This window comes from Leptodactylus fuscus, chromosome 1 (genome assembly GCF_031893055.1).
Source record: "Leptodactylus fuscus isolate aLepFus1 chromosome 1, aLepFus1.hap2, whole genome shotgun sequence".
In the NCBI taxonomy this organism is placed as follows: domain Eukaryota; kingdom Metazoa; phylum Chordata; class Amphibia; order Anura; family Leptodactylidae; genus Leptodactylus; species Leptodactylus fuscus.
Window position 1 is genome coordinate 277,407,572 of NC_134265.1, and position 17,391 is coordinate 277,424,962.

Here is a 17,391-nt window from a genome sequence, read left to right on the forward strand (position 1 = left end):
CATCAGAAAAGAAGAGAGGGGGTCAGTGCCCTGGAGGGGAGCATATAACATCACAATAAATATTGATATTGAAATGATATTTGGAGTTTGGATGCTCCCCCCCCCCCTGTGATTTTTTTACCTCCTCTGGATCAACATGGTAAGTTTATAGGTGGACCTGATAGACTTGGATCGCAAGCCAACCTTATCTACTATGCTACAGTAAGTACAGAGAACTACAAATACAGTATACTGTGGTGTATCATGAAATACAATATGACACCCATAGGATGACACTGCTTAAGCTTGTAATTCACTAGGGGATTTCTATCTGGAAACACTCTAACGCACAGTTTGTAACCTATCCACAGAGCTGCACGTGCTGTTCCACAATGCTGTGTGATTTCAGTCGGACAGGGGCTCATTTATAATTTACAAGAAAGCCCTTGTGTGTTTTCCAGTCCAAGAGGGAAAAAAAGTGAGAGGTAATGAAAAGTAGAGGCTTGCCAATAGCAGCCAGTCAATGTACTGCATTCATGCCCCAATCTGCACTAGAAGTATTACAACTATAATCTTGCTCGTGTCGACAACACCTTCAATGCCCTTTGTTTAGTGTTTTTTTTCCAAAGCTTTACAGGGTAGTCTGGAAATCCTTTCTATATGTCACAGAAAGGTAACAGATGTGGGAGAAGGTATTGTGGCTTGGCTTCACTGTGTGCCCTGAAGCACATGACTATATAAGCAACAGCCTTAAGAACCTTACAATATTCCCCCTTGTTTCAAATAGCCGCTCAATATTTGACTATTCGATCGAATATCGAACCCCATTATAGTCTATGGGAGAAAATGCTTCGCTACAGGGGATCCTACCATTCGACTCAGAAGGGTCACCAAGTCCACTATCACACCCCAGGAAATGATGCCAACACCCTGGAAAGCAACTGGGACAGCAGAGGAAGCATGTCTGGGGGCATCAAGTACCTTTATTATGTCGGTATCCCCTGTCAGCCCTGCGATATGCCAGAATTTACTTTTTCGCATAGGAATGCATTGACCAGTGTTGATTGGCCAGTCTACGGGATTCGGCCAATCAACGCTGGTTCTGCCTGAGGAGGTGGAGTCTAAAATCGTTCCACAGCAGTTTCCATTCTGGTCCGATTTTAGACTCCGCCTCCTCAGGCAGGACCAGCGTTGATTGGCCGAATGCCGTAGACTGACCAATCAACGTTGGTCAATGCATTTCTATAGTGAGATATAGCAGAGCTGGCTGTGCGGTTAGCCTGGCTACTCCGGACAGATGAAAGAGCTCTGCACTACACCCAACCATCCCTGCAGCTACTCCTCCTGTACTAACACGACTAGCTCAGCTTGGCTATTCCTTAGTACTACTAACACGCTCAGCTCGGCTATTCCTTAGTGTAATAGCCGATCTGAGCGTGTTAGTAGTACTAAGGAATAGCCAAGCTGAGCATGTTAGTCTGCTGCATATCTGCCAGCTCTCCTACACACTCAGCTATCTATTCCTTAGTACTACTAACACGCTCGGCTATTCCTTAGTGTAATAGCCGAGCTGAGCGTGTTAGTAGTACTAAGGAATAGCCAAGCTGAGCGTGTTAGTATGCTGCATATCTGCCAGCTCTCCTACATCTCCTACACACTCAGCTTGCTATTCCTTAGTACTACTAACACGCTCAGCTCGGCTATTCCTTAGTCTAATAGCCCAGCTGAGCGTGTTAGTAGTACTAAGGAATAGCCAAGCTGAGCGTGTTAGTACTAAGTTTAAAAAGTCACAAACTGCCTGTCAGCAACGTTTTTTACACTGCTAAACTAATTTAGGGCCATAATATATGTGCCCCATTGTTTACCTGGTAGGAGCCGGGCCAGAACCTCCACGGCCATGCACAGAGGTTGCCAGCCCTCTCCTCTTGTGGTCCCCGGCCCGCTACTTCCAGATTCATTGGGGGGAGGACCGGAAACTCTGCCGTAGTCTGTGGGGGTTGACAGCTTCCTCCACTGCACTGGACCACATGTGGCGGGTTGGAGTCTATTTAAGTTAGGCTTTGTCTTGCAGCTGGCTATTCAGCTCCTCGCTGTGTTCTTCTGGTGTCTTAAAGTCTGAACTATCGTTTAACTCTCCTGACAACAATTCCTGCCTGCCATTTTTGTACCTCCATATCTGCCTCCTGTTGTGACCCTGCTTGCCCTCTAGAACACCTCTCCTTGGCCTGCATTACTGTACTGCTTGACCTCCAGTGATTGACTCAGCTTGTCTGACTACCCTTTCGTCTCGTCCTTCTGTACTACGTGACCTCCAGTGTATGACCCGGCTTGTGTGACCACGCTTCCCCTTATCCTTTTTATACTGCGTGACCTTCTGGTGCCGACCTGGCTAATACGACACTTCTACAGTTCTTCTGCCATTGTTTGGAGTATTCCTGCAACTGCATTCATCTCTGCTGCCAATTCCATCTGCTTCCACACCCGCTGAGGTGAGTGGTTTTCAGGTTTCTGGGTCCTGCTGTTACTTGTGGTGCGCTGTGTATTTGGCACTCTCTGGGCAGTTGCGGTTCTGGGCCTCAGAGTCATCCAAGTCCATCTCCACCATCAAGAGCTCTGGTGAAGACCTCTGGGGCCTAGTTCCACTTTGGTTAGGAGGGTATTGAGTGCTCAGCGCTGTTCTACCTCGGTGTACATGGGACTAACTATCCTAACTATCTGTCTGTACTGTATTTAATTCATAACATTAACAATTCCTTTTTTTTTTTAAAGGATCAGACACCTGTAGAAGTTCTTAGGGCAAAGCTCACGGTAAAACGGGCACACTAGATTCTTCACCATTTTCATAGTCTGTTCTTCAATGTTTAATATTACAAATGTAACTATGCCAGGTTCAGCTGGGCATCTGACCACATATGTGCAAAGACTGGAGTATGTAAGTTTAACCTGTGGACTTGAAGAAAAAAATACTTTGTTTGAACTGTTCTATTTTTGTGTTCTTTCTTTTCTCTGTTATGAGACTTTCTCATTCCTTTCCCATTCTCTATCTATCTATCTATCTATCTATCTATCTATCTATCTATTCCTTCCTCTATAATTATCAGGAGAATTCTTTAACAAAAATACAGAGTTTAACAGAAACAGTCTGATTTTGTTGCTTCCACAGCCAAAACCGATATAGAGCCCTAGCCAAAAAGTTTAACAACTGTATCACAGGACTCCATAAATGTCCCGTGTTACCTGCCCACAGGTAACCTCTGCTCTTATCCACTCTACACACAACAGTCTCCAAGATTTCTCCCGTGCATCCCCCATACTCTGGAACTCCTTACCAAGACACAATCACAGGCTTCAAGAAGGCCCTGAAGACTCACCTATTCAGGAAGGCCTACAACCTCCGATAACACTACTGTCACCACACCACCATCTGTACAGCCTCCCCCCTCACCTCAGTCTCTCTCCCATTGAATATAATGGAAGGCAGAATCTGAAGAGATTTTGAACTTATTTCGGGGCCTCTGCTCCAAAAGCCTCTGTCTAAAAACTAACCCCAAAAGACAACCTGTTATATTGTACAAGCAGTCCTATCTGCACATTGGCACCTGACATCCATTGTTCCATTCTGTTACAGCAGCAGAATGTCTAAGATAACAGAAAAGCCAAATTTTTAAAATAAAGACACCAAGAGAGCCCAAAAGATCCTACTGATTGTTCTGGTGTCCATCCTTTTGCTGGCTGAAAAATTCCTGCATGCACTTTTCCATCTCCAATTTTGTAACAGAATGTAGTGAACTTAGCCTAAACGGGACTGGCAAACTGCATAAAATGTGTTAAACCATCACAGTCACATATAGTTTGCCTTCTTGGGTGGCTCTGCTAGAAACTGATCCCTGTAAAATATAAAATTCTAGCACTTGTGCTTGAAACTACAAATAAGCAGTTAGACAAAAAAGCTGTTTGCACTGACAGGCTTCTCTTGAGATCTCAGAATTACTGGGTAGCCTGCAAGTGTCTGGATTCCTGTCATATGGGTCAAAGGCCAGTGTGAGAAAACAGACTTAATCAAATAATGGAGCCACAAGGGGCCGCGGGCAGACAGAGGCACAGATGTAGTAATCGCCTGTGTGCTGAACAGGCCCAGCAGCTAGAGGCTGCCGCGTAAAAGAAGACTGCCATATGGTAACAGTGCGATTATTATAGACTAGCACTGCTACCATGATGTGCTAGAGTAATAAAACTGATGTGTGACATCAGCAAAGATGAAACATGTATAAATAATATCAAGGCCCCTGAACTTATTACTTAGCACTAAACATTAACATTCATGTCCCAGCAAAATCATCCAAAACATCCTTAAAAGCATGACATATATCTAGAATATAGTATTATTTTATGATGCGTTAGGTCTAAACTCAGAGACCCCCACTGATACTGAGAACGAAGGTACCTTCACTTAGGTGGAGCCCTGCTGCAGATTCTCTACAGGTGGCTTAGTGTCACGGTTGTGTCAATGCCCAAGCAATCGTGATACCAAATGCTGCTAGCACCTCTATGAAAACAGGGTAGGTAAGCTGTCCCTGGCGCTACGATGACTGACTAGGTCCCGCCTGAGGGTGTTGGTCAGCTGTACCTAAGCTAAGCTTGGCCCCGACAACTACTAGCTCTCTAAACGCGAAGACCTAAACAGATAGGTGGGGTGAGAGCTGAAAGAGGCTAGGGACTGGGATTCTAAAGGTGGTCACTCCTAACGAAAGAATAGGTGCAGCTGCAAACAGTAACAACTAGGATGGGACATGTTGGAGAACTAACAGGTACAGCACAACCATAAACACACTACAGGAATTTGAGGAGAGGAAAAGTGGAGTAGTGAGGAAAGGGTATCACAGGACAGGGGCAAAATAAACCTGAAGCCCTAAACAAAAACTCGCTAATACCAAAACAGTGACAGCCAGCCAGAAATGCAGGACAGGGGTTGAGTAGTAATGTTGAGGGTAAAACAGACTCTCACGCAGGACAAAACTCACACCACTTCCGCTTCAGCTCCTGAGACCATGCAACGCTCACTAATCACTCCTCCTAAACTGGGCCAAGATCCTAGCTGGTAACAACAAAAACTGGTGAGGACTGCAGCCACAGAGAGCGTTTTACAGGACTTGATAGGTTGATGACAATGTCAAACACCTGAAGCTCACAGCCACTGAGACACCAAGCCAGCTCAAGTGTACACTGAGGCAGATACTCAACCACTACCTATACAGCTCAGTGGCAAAGAGAATAACCAGAGAGCCACAGGACACCGGCTCAAATCCCCAGAAAAACACCACCAGAGAACACACAACTATTTGATAAAACAACTCAGGTCCTGACACTTAGTCACCGTTGTATTCTGTGCAGGGAAAAACAGTAATGTGTCCAAAGCACTCAATCGTATTCAGGCCTACAAGCTGAAGCCCCAAAGATCATAAATTCATAGCTACGACATCACTTTATGAGATGGATATAGCTCTTTAAATTAACTTTAGCATTAGGAAAGCTGAGTGACAACTAAAGTACTTCCTATTAACAGCTGTCCTAGAGACTAAAAAAAATAATAAAAACCTAGATGCCAAACCCAAAACTGCTGTTATCCAGGGGACTAGGAAGCTCAACTCCTTTTCTTTGCTAGGGTTGTCTGGTGGGACATACAGAGAATGCCTGCTCAGTTGGTTTACTGCTGTGTGCAGTTCCTGTGGGCCACGATGGAAGCATTCCTAGGCGGGGAGCTGAACAGCTGTTGTGTAGGATCAATGAGGCGAGTATGCCTTATTGGTTACTAACCCACCTTCAGTCTGAAAATGTGTTTCTCTTACCAGACAACTTGTTTAATGTGAAAATAATCTTCAAAGGAGTTTCCACTTCAGACATTTCCCCGTTAGAAAGGTTCTTTAACAATAACCTGATCATAAAGTGCTCACTGCTGAAGGCTCCCCTCTAATATTGGGGTATTCTGGCCACAGCAAGTTACCCTTATTCCACAGAAAAGGGGTAACTTACTAATCGGTTGGTTCTAGCCAATTGGACCCCCACCAATCATGAAAACAGGGCTGTTTTGCACCACAATTTATAGGATGGAGTAGATCGCAAATGCTAGTCGTCAATTTATTCATTTCAATGAGATATGGACCAGAGTACAGCAGAATACGTGTTCAGGTTAGAATTCCCTAACAGGGTATATGAAAAGCGGTTATGTTAATTGGACAACACCTTTACTTTTCTCATTTTCCATTACTTTGAGCTGACTATATAATTTCCACCACTAGAGCCACCCAAATGATGTTCACCCATGTTTCTGGTTCCCATGCCCAAAAAACTGCTACTAAGAAGACCTACAGTTGTAGGACTGGTATCAGGTTGTAGTGTGACCAATCACAGAGAAGTGCGATTTCTGGGCTTACAAGACAAACTGATTTGGTGCAGGACTGCCCAATAACCATAAGGCATAACATCCATTACATCTGCTCCTTCTTCACTCCTGAAACTACAAAGATGCTAGTCCATGCCCTCATAATCTCCTGCTTAGGCTACTGTAACACTCTTCTCCATGGCCTCCCAGCGAATACTCCCGCCCTCTCCAGTCCACCTTAAACTGTGCTGCTCTCTTAATACACCTCTTCTTCCCCCCTCCTCCGTTCTTCATCAGCTGCTCCCCTCTGCCAATGGTTACCCGTTGCCCAGTGAATGGAGTTCAAGTTACTAATGCTGACATACAAAGCCATCCACAGCCTGTCCCCTCCATATATCTCTGACCTAATCTGCCGCTACCTGCCCACGCGTAACCTCTGATCCTCCAATGACCTCCTACTCCGCTCTGCTCTTATCCGCTCTTCACACAACCATCTCCAAGATTTCTTCCGTGCATCCTGCATACTCTGGAACTCATTACTGAGACACATAAGACTGACCCCCAAAATCACAGGCTTCAAGAAGGCCCTGAAGACTCACCTATTCAGGAAGGCCTACAACCTCCAATAACACTATCACCACATCACCATCTGTACAGTCTCCCCATCACCTTCTGTCTCTATCCCTCTTCCCTCATAGATTGTAAGCCCTTGCGGTCAGGGCCCCCTACCCCACTGTGCCAGTCGGTCATTGTTAGTATTATATTTGTTTGAATAATTTGTGTACCGGATGTAAACCCTCAAATGTAAAGCACCAGGGAATTAATGGTGCTATATAAATAAACAACAATAGGCTCCACGTACACAGTCCTATTATGCCGCCATTTTGCGCAAAGCATTAATAGGCCACCCATAGTTTCCCCAATTTTAAATAGCACATTTTGCACTGGAAGTTCAGCCACAATTTTGGAAACAAATTTCTATAGATGCCATGTATCATTACAGAAGCTATTTGCAAAAGACTTCTATTTTTGCGGCAATATTTATCACAACTATATTAAATCTCCCAATACATTTTTTGCAAGTAAACTAAAGAAAAAAAGTGCATGACAGGTTGGTTTGGACATGGGTAAAGAGGACGTTAAATACATCCCAGCATTGCCATTTTCTTGGCCACTCCCCCTTTTTAAAGGAAATACCTTCAGAAATATGCATGATACTTTTTTCTGGTGTACCCATAATCGTTCATGTAGGTATTCAATAAACATCCCCTCCCCAACCAGTATAAATATTTTCTTGCTCAGTGAAAGAGTCAATGTGTTAAGATTGAGGTTTCTTCCCCGGACATACTTTGCTAAATTTACTAAGCCATAAAGCTGTGTGCAATTAAAGACAGCCCCTCATAGACCCGACCTTGTGTCTCCACATGAACAGAGTCCTTGTGTCTAAACTCTCATACATATTTACTACAACTCTCTCCATGTTAAAGGTAAGGGCCAAAGTGCTTTCTCACTGCTGGCTGCAATGCTTTCAGCGTGATACCTTGGTGGGAAAGAGACTTTACTGCAGAATCCACATCTGCTTGAAATTTCAACTTAAGATTTCTGCTCATTACAAGTTTATGGAGAAGGAGAAGCAAAGCAAATGAGTGGAGTAAAGCGTGTTACATAAGAATGTACTGTATAATGAATGCTTCTTCTCAAGTAGCCGGGTGAATGTTACCTTCAGATTTAGAGAAACAGCTTTAACCTCGTTACAGAGACTCTGACAATCTATGGTATAATAGTCAACTTCTGATAGATAGTGTGTCCTGCATACAAAGGAGCACCCTAACACCCTCCATGACACCTTTAGGCTGCATACATTTGCAACACCGTATGTCCACCGAGGAGGCAGATTTGGAGACAAGTCTCCAAGTTCATGTCTTCCACAATAAAATCATGTAGCCTTTAACCTCGGCAGAACCTGTTGTTACCTTTATGGAGTCTGCCCGGTGACTTCCCAAGCCCTGATCAGCTGAGAGGGGATTCTGACTAGAGCACACACTTGCTTCTGAAGATCACCTCAAAACTCGAGAGATCTTAAGATGTTAGGGGAAGTATAAGTTTACACTTAAGGAAGTTAAATATGATGTAGTGCTGGAAATCCCTGTTCAAGATATATATGTCTTATAAGGGCATATTGGGGTAATAGGGTGGTACCCAGGCTGGGACATATATTGATGATATATAGTACCAATGATACAATCATCTATAAAGCAGCTGCTTTTGACCTAGAGTTAGATTGAGAAAACACATTGCAAAGATGCCAGTGACTAAATGAGTACTTAGCCATCAATGATAGCCAATCCCCAAACAGAGTCATGTAATAGACAGGGACTGTCTAGCTACAAGAGATGTAGTTAGGCTTTCCTTCACTTGGGGAAATGCTCAGTTTCTCATCCGACCCCTGTATTTAACTACCTGGCCAAAGGAAAGTGGGTTGTTAGCACACAGGGCAAGTACCACAGTAGAAGGGTACATTCACACTCAGGAATTTGAAGTTCATTTTGCTGCAGATTCCACCTCAAAATCAACTCTAAATTCCACCTAAATTCTGCTTTCCATTATTTTTAATGAGAAGCAATGACAAACACATTTTTTTTCAGCGCCCCAATGAAAGAAGCATCCTGCTGGATCTTGCCATGGTTTCTGCTCTGTTATTGACTAGCAAACTAGTCAATTCAGCTTTCCGCCCTGGGTTCAACAGAGCCAGTTTAAGGCTGAGGCCCCATGGTGAGGAAACGCAACTTTTTTTGTTGCAGATTTTGTTGCAATTTTTTGAGCCAAAGCCAGGAGTGGATTGAGCAGAAGGTAGAAGTATAAGGACTCATTCCTTTTGTAGCCATTTTTGGCTTTGGCTCAAAAAAACGCAACTAAATCTGCAACAAAAAAGGCTGCATTTCTGCACCATGGGGCCTTAGGCTAAGGCCCCACATTGCATAAACACGGCTTTTTTTGTTGCTAATTTTGTTGAGTTTTTTTTAGCTAAAACCAAGAATGGCTACAAAAGGAATGAGTCCTTATACTTCTACCTTCTGCTCAATCCACTCCTGGCTTTGGCTCAAAAAACTGCAACAAAATCTGCAACAAAAAAAGCTACGTTTCCACAATGTGGGGCCTTAGCCTAGAGGAATTTAAGGAGTAAGACTTCCTGAATCTCCTCACCAAATTCCTATGTGTGAACTTACTCTAAGTATGCCATTGATAAATAAAATGACTTTTCTTTAAATCCTGGAGCTACTACACAGAGTGTTTCACCTGAAATACCTGTACATGTCACCATGAGTATGAAATCCTAAGAAAATATCACTCACCTGATTTCTGTCTCTGGCATTTGCGTATCTAAACCTTTGGATGTAGTAGAATACTAGCCAGGCAAGAGAGATGATCATCAGGACTATGAAGGATATGGAAACAAACACCACTGATGTACGGCTGACAAATTTTTGTAAGTTCCGTGTTCCAATTGTAATGTAAATAGTCACATTGAGGTTCTTTTCTATTAAACTTGCTATCTCCTTCCCTTTAGGCTCCGGGATCATTATTGCAACAATATCTTCTATGCCTGGCAGAGAAAAAAGAGAGTGTTAGAAAAACAAACAAAAGGCAATTATTTGCAACGTCAGATAAACAGATAGAAAGTACTGAGCCGTCTAATTTCTCGTGTTGTTCACAAAACAAATGAAGAGCCTTACACTGAAAAATAAAATACTTTAATAACAGTAACATCTTAAGCTTCATGCAAGCAACCAAGTGTACAGCTCAAGGCTCTTCTGACGCTCCCTTCCATTCCAATTTTTTATAGTACCTGCTCTATAAATATCAGAACAGAGCATAACTTGTGCATGAAGCTTCACAATTTCCATGCTGTATGCTACTGTTTAGTTTCACCATACACACTGGATAAAAGTTGGTCAAACTTGCTTATTTTATCGGATCAGATGACTATCTAAGGTGTATGAGGGTCTTGCATCTCTTCTTGACTTTAAGGAGAGAGAGATCGATTGAGCATGCTCGATTTCAGGGAAAGATGAACAGGCTGCTATAAGGGTTTTCCCCTCTCTCTCCTAAATTAATGACACATGTATGCCCCGTGTAAGAGCTGAACACTATAACTACTGGCTGATCAACTCCTATCTCATATTTACCAGCTTTACCAGTTATAATGGAGGAAAGCTGAAGTGTCCATGTGTGCAAAGCTGGTAGAGAACCAACCACAGAGTCTTGGTGTTGTAAGTACTGTTGAAAAAACCTCATGGAAAAACTAACTAGAAGGAAATTAATACTTATGCATCGGATAATGGTAAGTGTAATAATTAGAGCATAGTTCACCATGAAGAGACTTGTGCATAGCCTGGAATTACAGCCAAACCCAATTTCAGTGATCGGGCCAGGTCAAATCATGTTTTGGATCCATGCTTGGTTACGTGCTGTGAAAACCCCCAGGTGTATAAAGCTAGTGTCTCCACAGGGCTGAATTTATTTGATGAATTCCGATAATTTATCTTTTGACCTCTGTCCGGCCGGTAAAAGTCAATGTACCATCCTTTTTTCTTATAAACAAACAGTGCAGTTTACAAAGGAAGCCTATACACATTGTATGCCTATTGCGTGTATTATGTCCTAGCTTCCTGTGGGAGGTATAATGTTGGTAACTTTTCCCATCATATACATCACAATGTAAGATAAAACCTTACTAAATCAGCTGTGACTTAATGTTGTTAGACAACACAACATTACATTTCTGATAAGGAGGTTGGGGGGAGATGTGAACATTTTTTACAGGCACCATATAGAGAATTTCTCTAAATATCACTTATGCCTGAGCTACTGTACATACCTTTATCAAGATTATAAAAAGTTCTACCTGTGTCTAGGAAGCCAGAGTAATAACCCATAAGACCACCATTTAGGTGCAGTCAATGGCAGATGTATACAAATGTGTCTAGACGCAATACACCACAATGACTATATACCACATGTAGAAAGAGAAGAATTATACTGTTTACACTGCAATTCTTGAGAACTCTGATGAATCAGTTTAGTCTAAAACTACAAATTCAATTAAACTTTCATTTACACCTTCCGTTTCTAAGCTGGTATGTGTGAAGATATAAGAAAGTTTTATCACATACACCGCTCTCCAGGTCTTACACTTGCTTTTTCCATTAATAAGGTGTCAGAAGATTTTCTGACGCAAAATGACTCTGACTAATCACAGACTTGTTCCTATGGTTGGTTGGATCATATGACTAGTAAATAGGACTGTGAATAATCTTCTTCTAAAGTTCTGGTAGAACTAGGTCTTACAAGTTAATGTTAACCTTTGAGAATTTTCATTTGTGATCACACTCATTTTTGTTACATATGTACCTGGACAACAATCTTTGGGTGCTTTCACATGTACTCCAAATCATACCTCTCTTATATATGGCTGAGATCTCTGCTACAGTTTGACAAGGTCTTTACACTTTGCTCTAGATCAGTGATGGCGAACCTTTTTGAGACCGAGTGCCCAAACTGCAACCCAAAATCCAATAAATTAACGCAGAGTGCCAACACGGCAATATAACCTTAAAACTCTTTGGACCCACAAATTACAGTTGTGTGAATGGGGCTTTACAGAGCTTGTACTGAAAGGTATAGGTCTCTGCATTTGGTACTTCTGAACAATTAATGTTCACTATTTACATCGCACAGGATCTGTTTTATAGTTGACCGTGCAATGTTATTACAGTCTGTACTAATATCAGAAATAGACTTGACAGGCTGATCAGAAGGGCCAGCTCTGTCCTGGGGAGCCCCCTGGACCCAGTACAGGTGGTGGGTGACAGAAGGATACTGTCCGTGGTGAGCTCTATGCTGGAGAACAAATCCCACCCCATGTATGGGACCTTGATGGGACTTAGCAGCACTGTAAGTGACCGTCTGCTCCACCCCAAGTGTGAGAAGGAACGTTATCGCAGGTCCTTGCTTCCAACCGCAACCAGGCTGTATAATCTACATCAGATCAAGCAAAGATCACCCCACACAGAAAACTAATGATTATGATTATGAAGTCTTCCTTCTTCTCTTCCTTAGCTGCTATGGACTCCTAGTATATCTTCTCTTCTCAGCATATGTGTGCCTACGGCTGTAATATATTGCTGTGTATTATTCAGTATCTGTATTACTATGCTGCTGTAACATGCTGAAATTTCCCCACTGTGGGACTATTAAAGGATTATCTTATCTTATCATGTCTGATACTGTGTGATATAAATAGTGAAGGGACCCCACACAGTACAATCTGCCGTGCAGTGGCCCCCACAAAGGATTATATATTCCACAGTAGCCCCCCTCCCCGCACAGTATTTAATGCTCCACAGTAGCCCCCCTCCCCAAATAGTAGTAAATGCTCCACAGTAGCCCCCCTCCCCACATAGTAGTAAATGCTCCACAGTAGCCCCCCTCCTCACACAGTAGTAAATGTTACACAGTAGTCCTCTCTCCACATAGTAGTAAATGTTACACAGTAGTCCTCTCTCCACACAGTAGTAAATGTTACACAGTAGTCCTCTCTCCACACAGTAGTAAATGTTCCACAGTAGTCCTCTATCCACATAGTAGTAAATGCTCCACAGTAGCCCCCCTCCCCACACAGTAGTAAATGTTACACAGTAGTCCTCTCCCCACACAGTAGTACATGTTCCACAGTAGTCCTCTCTCCACACAGTAGTACATGTTCCACAGTAGTCCCCTTCTCCACACAGTAGTAAATGTTCCACAGTAGTCCCCCTCCCCACACAGTAGTAAATGTTACACAGTAGTCCTCTCCCCACACAGTAGTAAATGTTACACAGTAGCCCCCCTCCCCATATAGTAGTAAATGTTCCACAGTAGTCCCCTCTCCACACAGTAGTAAATGTTTCACAGTAGTCCTCTCTCCACACAGTAGTAAATGTTCCACAGTAGTCCCCTCTCCACACAGTAGTAAATGTTCCACAGTAGTCCTCTATCCACATAGTAGTAAATGCTCCACAGTAGCCCCCCTCCCCACACAGTAGTAAATGTTACACAGTAGTCCTCTCCCCACACAGTAGTACATGTTCCACAGTAGTCCTCTCTCCACACAGTAGTACATGTTCCACAGTAGTCCCCTTCTCCACACAGTAGTAAATGTTCCACAGTAGTCCCCCTCCCCACACAGTAGTAAATGTTACACAGTAGTCCTCTCCCCACACAGTAGTAAATGTTACACAGTAGCCCCCCTCCCCATATAGTAGTAAATGTTCCACAGTAGTCCCCTCTCCACACAGTAGTAAATGTTTCACAGTAGTCCTCTCTCCACACAGTAGTAAATGTTCCACAGTAGTCCCCTCTCCACACAGTAGTAAATGTTCCATAGTAGCCCCCCTCCCCACACAGTAGTAAATGTTCCACAGTAGCCCCCCTCCCCAAACAGTACACACACAAATATACTTACCTGAAGAGCCGCCGGGTGTCCTTCTCCTGTTAACTGCAGGCACTGATGACTTACGACTTACGTGCCTGCGTCTGAGCAGAGGTCACACTCTGCAGTCAGTGTAGGCCGCGGTCACATCTTTCAGCTGGATGTGCATTGCACATCCAGCTGAAAGCAGCAAGCGATCCGGGGGACCGCACAAGTGCCAGCATAGAGGGCTCTGCATGCCCTCTCTGGCACATGTGCCAAAGTTTTGTCATCACGGCTCTAGATATTCCTTGGGATACCAGCCTTTTTATAGGCACAATAATACACTGTGCAGAGAACAACTGATCGGAGATAAAGGAGAGGTCATTCATTTTTAATCTTGGATAACCTCTTTAAGACTATCATATATAATCCCACAACATTTCACTGTACACACACGGACAAGGAGAGATGAGAGTACATGCAAGTACTATATACAGTGCTGCAGAATGCATCAGGACTAAATGGACACTATAGATATGTCCAGCACTGAGGCCACATCCATTAACCACAGGTTACTATAACATCCCCTTTATGTTTATATAGCACAGAGTGTTAAGCAGGATTACAAAACCTCCTTAAATACAGACTAAAACGTTAACCGCAGAAGATTTTAGTAAAGACGTAAACAGCTTCTTCCAGTTCAATCGAAGAGCTCACAGTGGGCCCATTATCTTACAATACAACTACAGGGGGTAAGATGTCAGAGGGATGAAATCTGCTGCAGATTACTATGATTTCAGTGCACAGACAAAAGGATTAAAAATGACACGGCGGGGACAGTATATTTTACAACAAAGTATATGTTTGCTTGTTTTCTGCACCCCAGCATTTACATAGTATTTACGTATAACTTCAAGCTGGGAGCTTCAACTCATGAGATCCCTAAATATTTATTAGCCTGGCATCACATATAACATTTTCCTTTTTTAGTATAAAAGATGAGCTTAAAGGATGTACAAATGGAAGCAATCATTATGTAAAATGTCCTTGTGTAATGTACCAGTTCACATCCATTTTTAGCTTCCAAAGTATAAAAAAAAAATAATAATTTGAGTTTCTTTGATTATACTGTATGTGGAAACGTCAGTTGATTTTCTTATGTATTCTGCGTTATCCTTTAATTTGACACTTTTCTGTGTTTTCACCCGCTGGACATAATTGTACATTACAAAGGATCTAATGATTTCTTGCAGTGAAACTTTTTATCAAATCTTTCCCAAAATGGATGTGTGCTGACACCATACTGCCATACTGTGACCACCACCTAAATAGTCTCCCCTTCGTACACCTTTTGCTATTGCTACTACACTACATCTTTTATGGTTCAGGGATCATGAATTGCAGGGCCAATTCTGTGTTACAATAGAATTGTCAATTGGTGAATGAATAATGTATGTACTAATGAAATATGAGCTATATATAATGTCAAAATGGCCGTGTGCAGTACAGCATGTAGAGTTCATGTAGTAGCATCTGCTGTTCTCCTTCTAGGATCTCTATATACGTCACTGCACAAAGGATTTTAATGCTCAGCCAGAAAACCCGAGCAAAGAGGCTATAACACTTATGTACCTAAATGGCAGGATCACTGTCCACTACAGAAGCAGTAAAACAACAGTCAATAACTTTTCATACAGAACATATCCATCTAACGTATGTAAGAACATGTTCACACAGTCAGGATTTTGCCAAGATTTAGGAGTGTATTCTGCATCCACACAGTATTATATATACCACAGTAGGCCCCCACAAATTCATATACGCTCCACAAAAGGCCTCCACCCACACACAGTCTTATATACTCCACAGTTGGCTCCCCACACAGTAGTATATGCTCCTCAGTAGCCCCCCACACACAGTCTTACATGCTCCACAATAGCTTCCCCCCACACACAGTATTATATACGCCACAGTAGGCCCCCACAAAGTCTTATATGCTCCACAATAGGCCTCCGCCCACACACAGTCTTATATACTCCACAGTTGGCTCCCCACACAGTAGTATAAGCTACTTACCCAATATGGCTGTAGTCCACAAAAAGCGTCCTCCTTCTTCTTCCTGCAGGCGCTGATGACTTATGTTATTTTGCGTGCGTCAGGGCAGAGGTTAAACTCTGCAGTCAGTGTAAGCCGTGGTCCCACGGACCGCGCCTACACTGACAGCTTTCAGATGTGTGTGCATTTGCACATACAGCTGATAGCAGCTATCGCTCACTAACGGGGAATCCAGTACTCGATTCCCTGTTAGTGAGCGATCAGGATGACGGCGCGTATGCCAAAAGAGAGGGCTCTGCCTGCCATAGGTTTGCCATCACGGCCTTATAGGATATTCATTATGTGGGTTGAACTGATTGAGAATTGGGTTAATCTATCCACTGACACATCAGTGACAAAATTGTAGCCTCAGATTTCTTCTACAGATTCTTTGAAAATTCAGCATCAGATTTGCTTGAAGCAGATCAGAAATGTGTGAACATAGCCTTAGGACAAATCACTGTATTACACTGTATTACCTATTGACTTTTTCCATCCATCATAAAATAAAATCCTACAACAGGTTAGTTATCGGTGCAGCCTGTGACTTGAGCCCATCTCCAATGGCTATGACATGCCAGCCTCAGCATGCCCATTTACCGTAGTTTGATTGTCCCTGTAATATCCAATCAGCTTCACTCACAAAAATAACCTAATAAAGCCAACAATAGCTGTCGACTCGCCAGAGAGTTACGGCATATTAGCCCGAGCCATTAGTCAAGGTCACAACTAATGGAATATTGTCATTCAATTCTGACATTTCTCAAAGGTGCATATTTAGCAATAAAATAGTTTGTAGGCTGTTTTCATATATGAATTAAGTGACAGAATTAAAATAAAATCTGGATGAAAATCCTCAAACCACAACAGACAGTTTTATAAATCTGAAACATGCACAGAATCTGTTGCGAAGATCTATGTGGGGCGCACAGCTTATAAAAACACAGATAAAACTAACACAACTCTGGTATTGTAAAAACGCCTCTGTTTCTGCATCAGCAACAAAATCTTATACACATTAGAAGATCATCCAGTCCTGCTAACCAGAAATGGTTGACCTAGCCACCTTAAGAAATAGTGAACATCTTAAGGCCAACATGCCTACGATGAATGACTGGGCAGATTTTGGGGCACAGTATTCTCTTATATAGCTATTTATAGAATAAAAAACAACAACAACTAGGCATTGTCTAGAGGACCTGTACACTCTTATTTCTCAGGAAACAACATGGTGAAAGCGGCTCTTAAGTACTGTAATAAATTATTATGTGCCTGCCATGTGCAATGATTGAGCTCTTTTAAAGCCTGAACCCAAATGTCAACCCTTGGGAGGGCTATGCCATTGCTTTTCTAAGCAGAGAGACATGTCAGAAATGTGTCTGGTCCATATTTGCATTCAGTGTACACGCTGATTCCTGCTTTGAAGCCATAATAAAGCAATGGCCACATAATACCCACAATTATTGTGTGCAGGACAGACTAGAAG

General features: G+C 42.7%; 1 protein-coding gene across 1 annotated transcript in view; it reads right to left on the minus strand.

Moving 5' to 3' along the window:
- Nucleotides 1–17,391, minus strand: part of RNF150 (ring finger protein 150) — a 118,298-nt gene that overhangs the window by 39,105 nt on the left and 61,802 nt on the right. Inside the window, exon 2 of the mRNA XM_075257619.1 lies at nt 9,712–9,962. Within this exon, the coding sequence (XP_075113720.1) occupies nt 9,712–9,962 (251 nt within the window). The remainder of the gene's footprint in view (nt 1–9,711; nt 9,963–17,391) is intronic.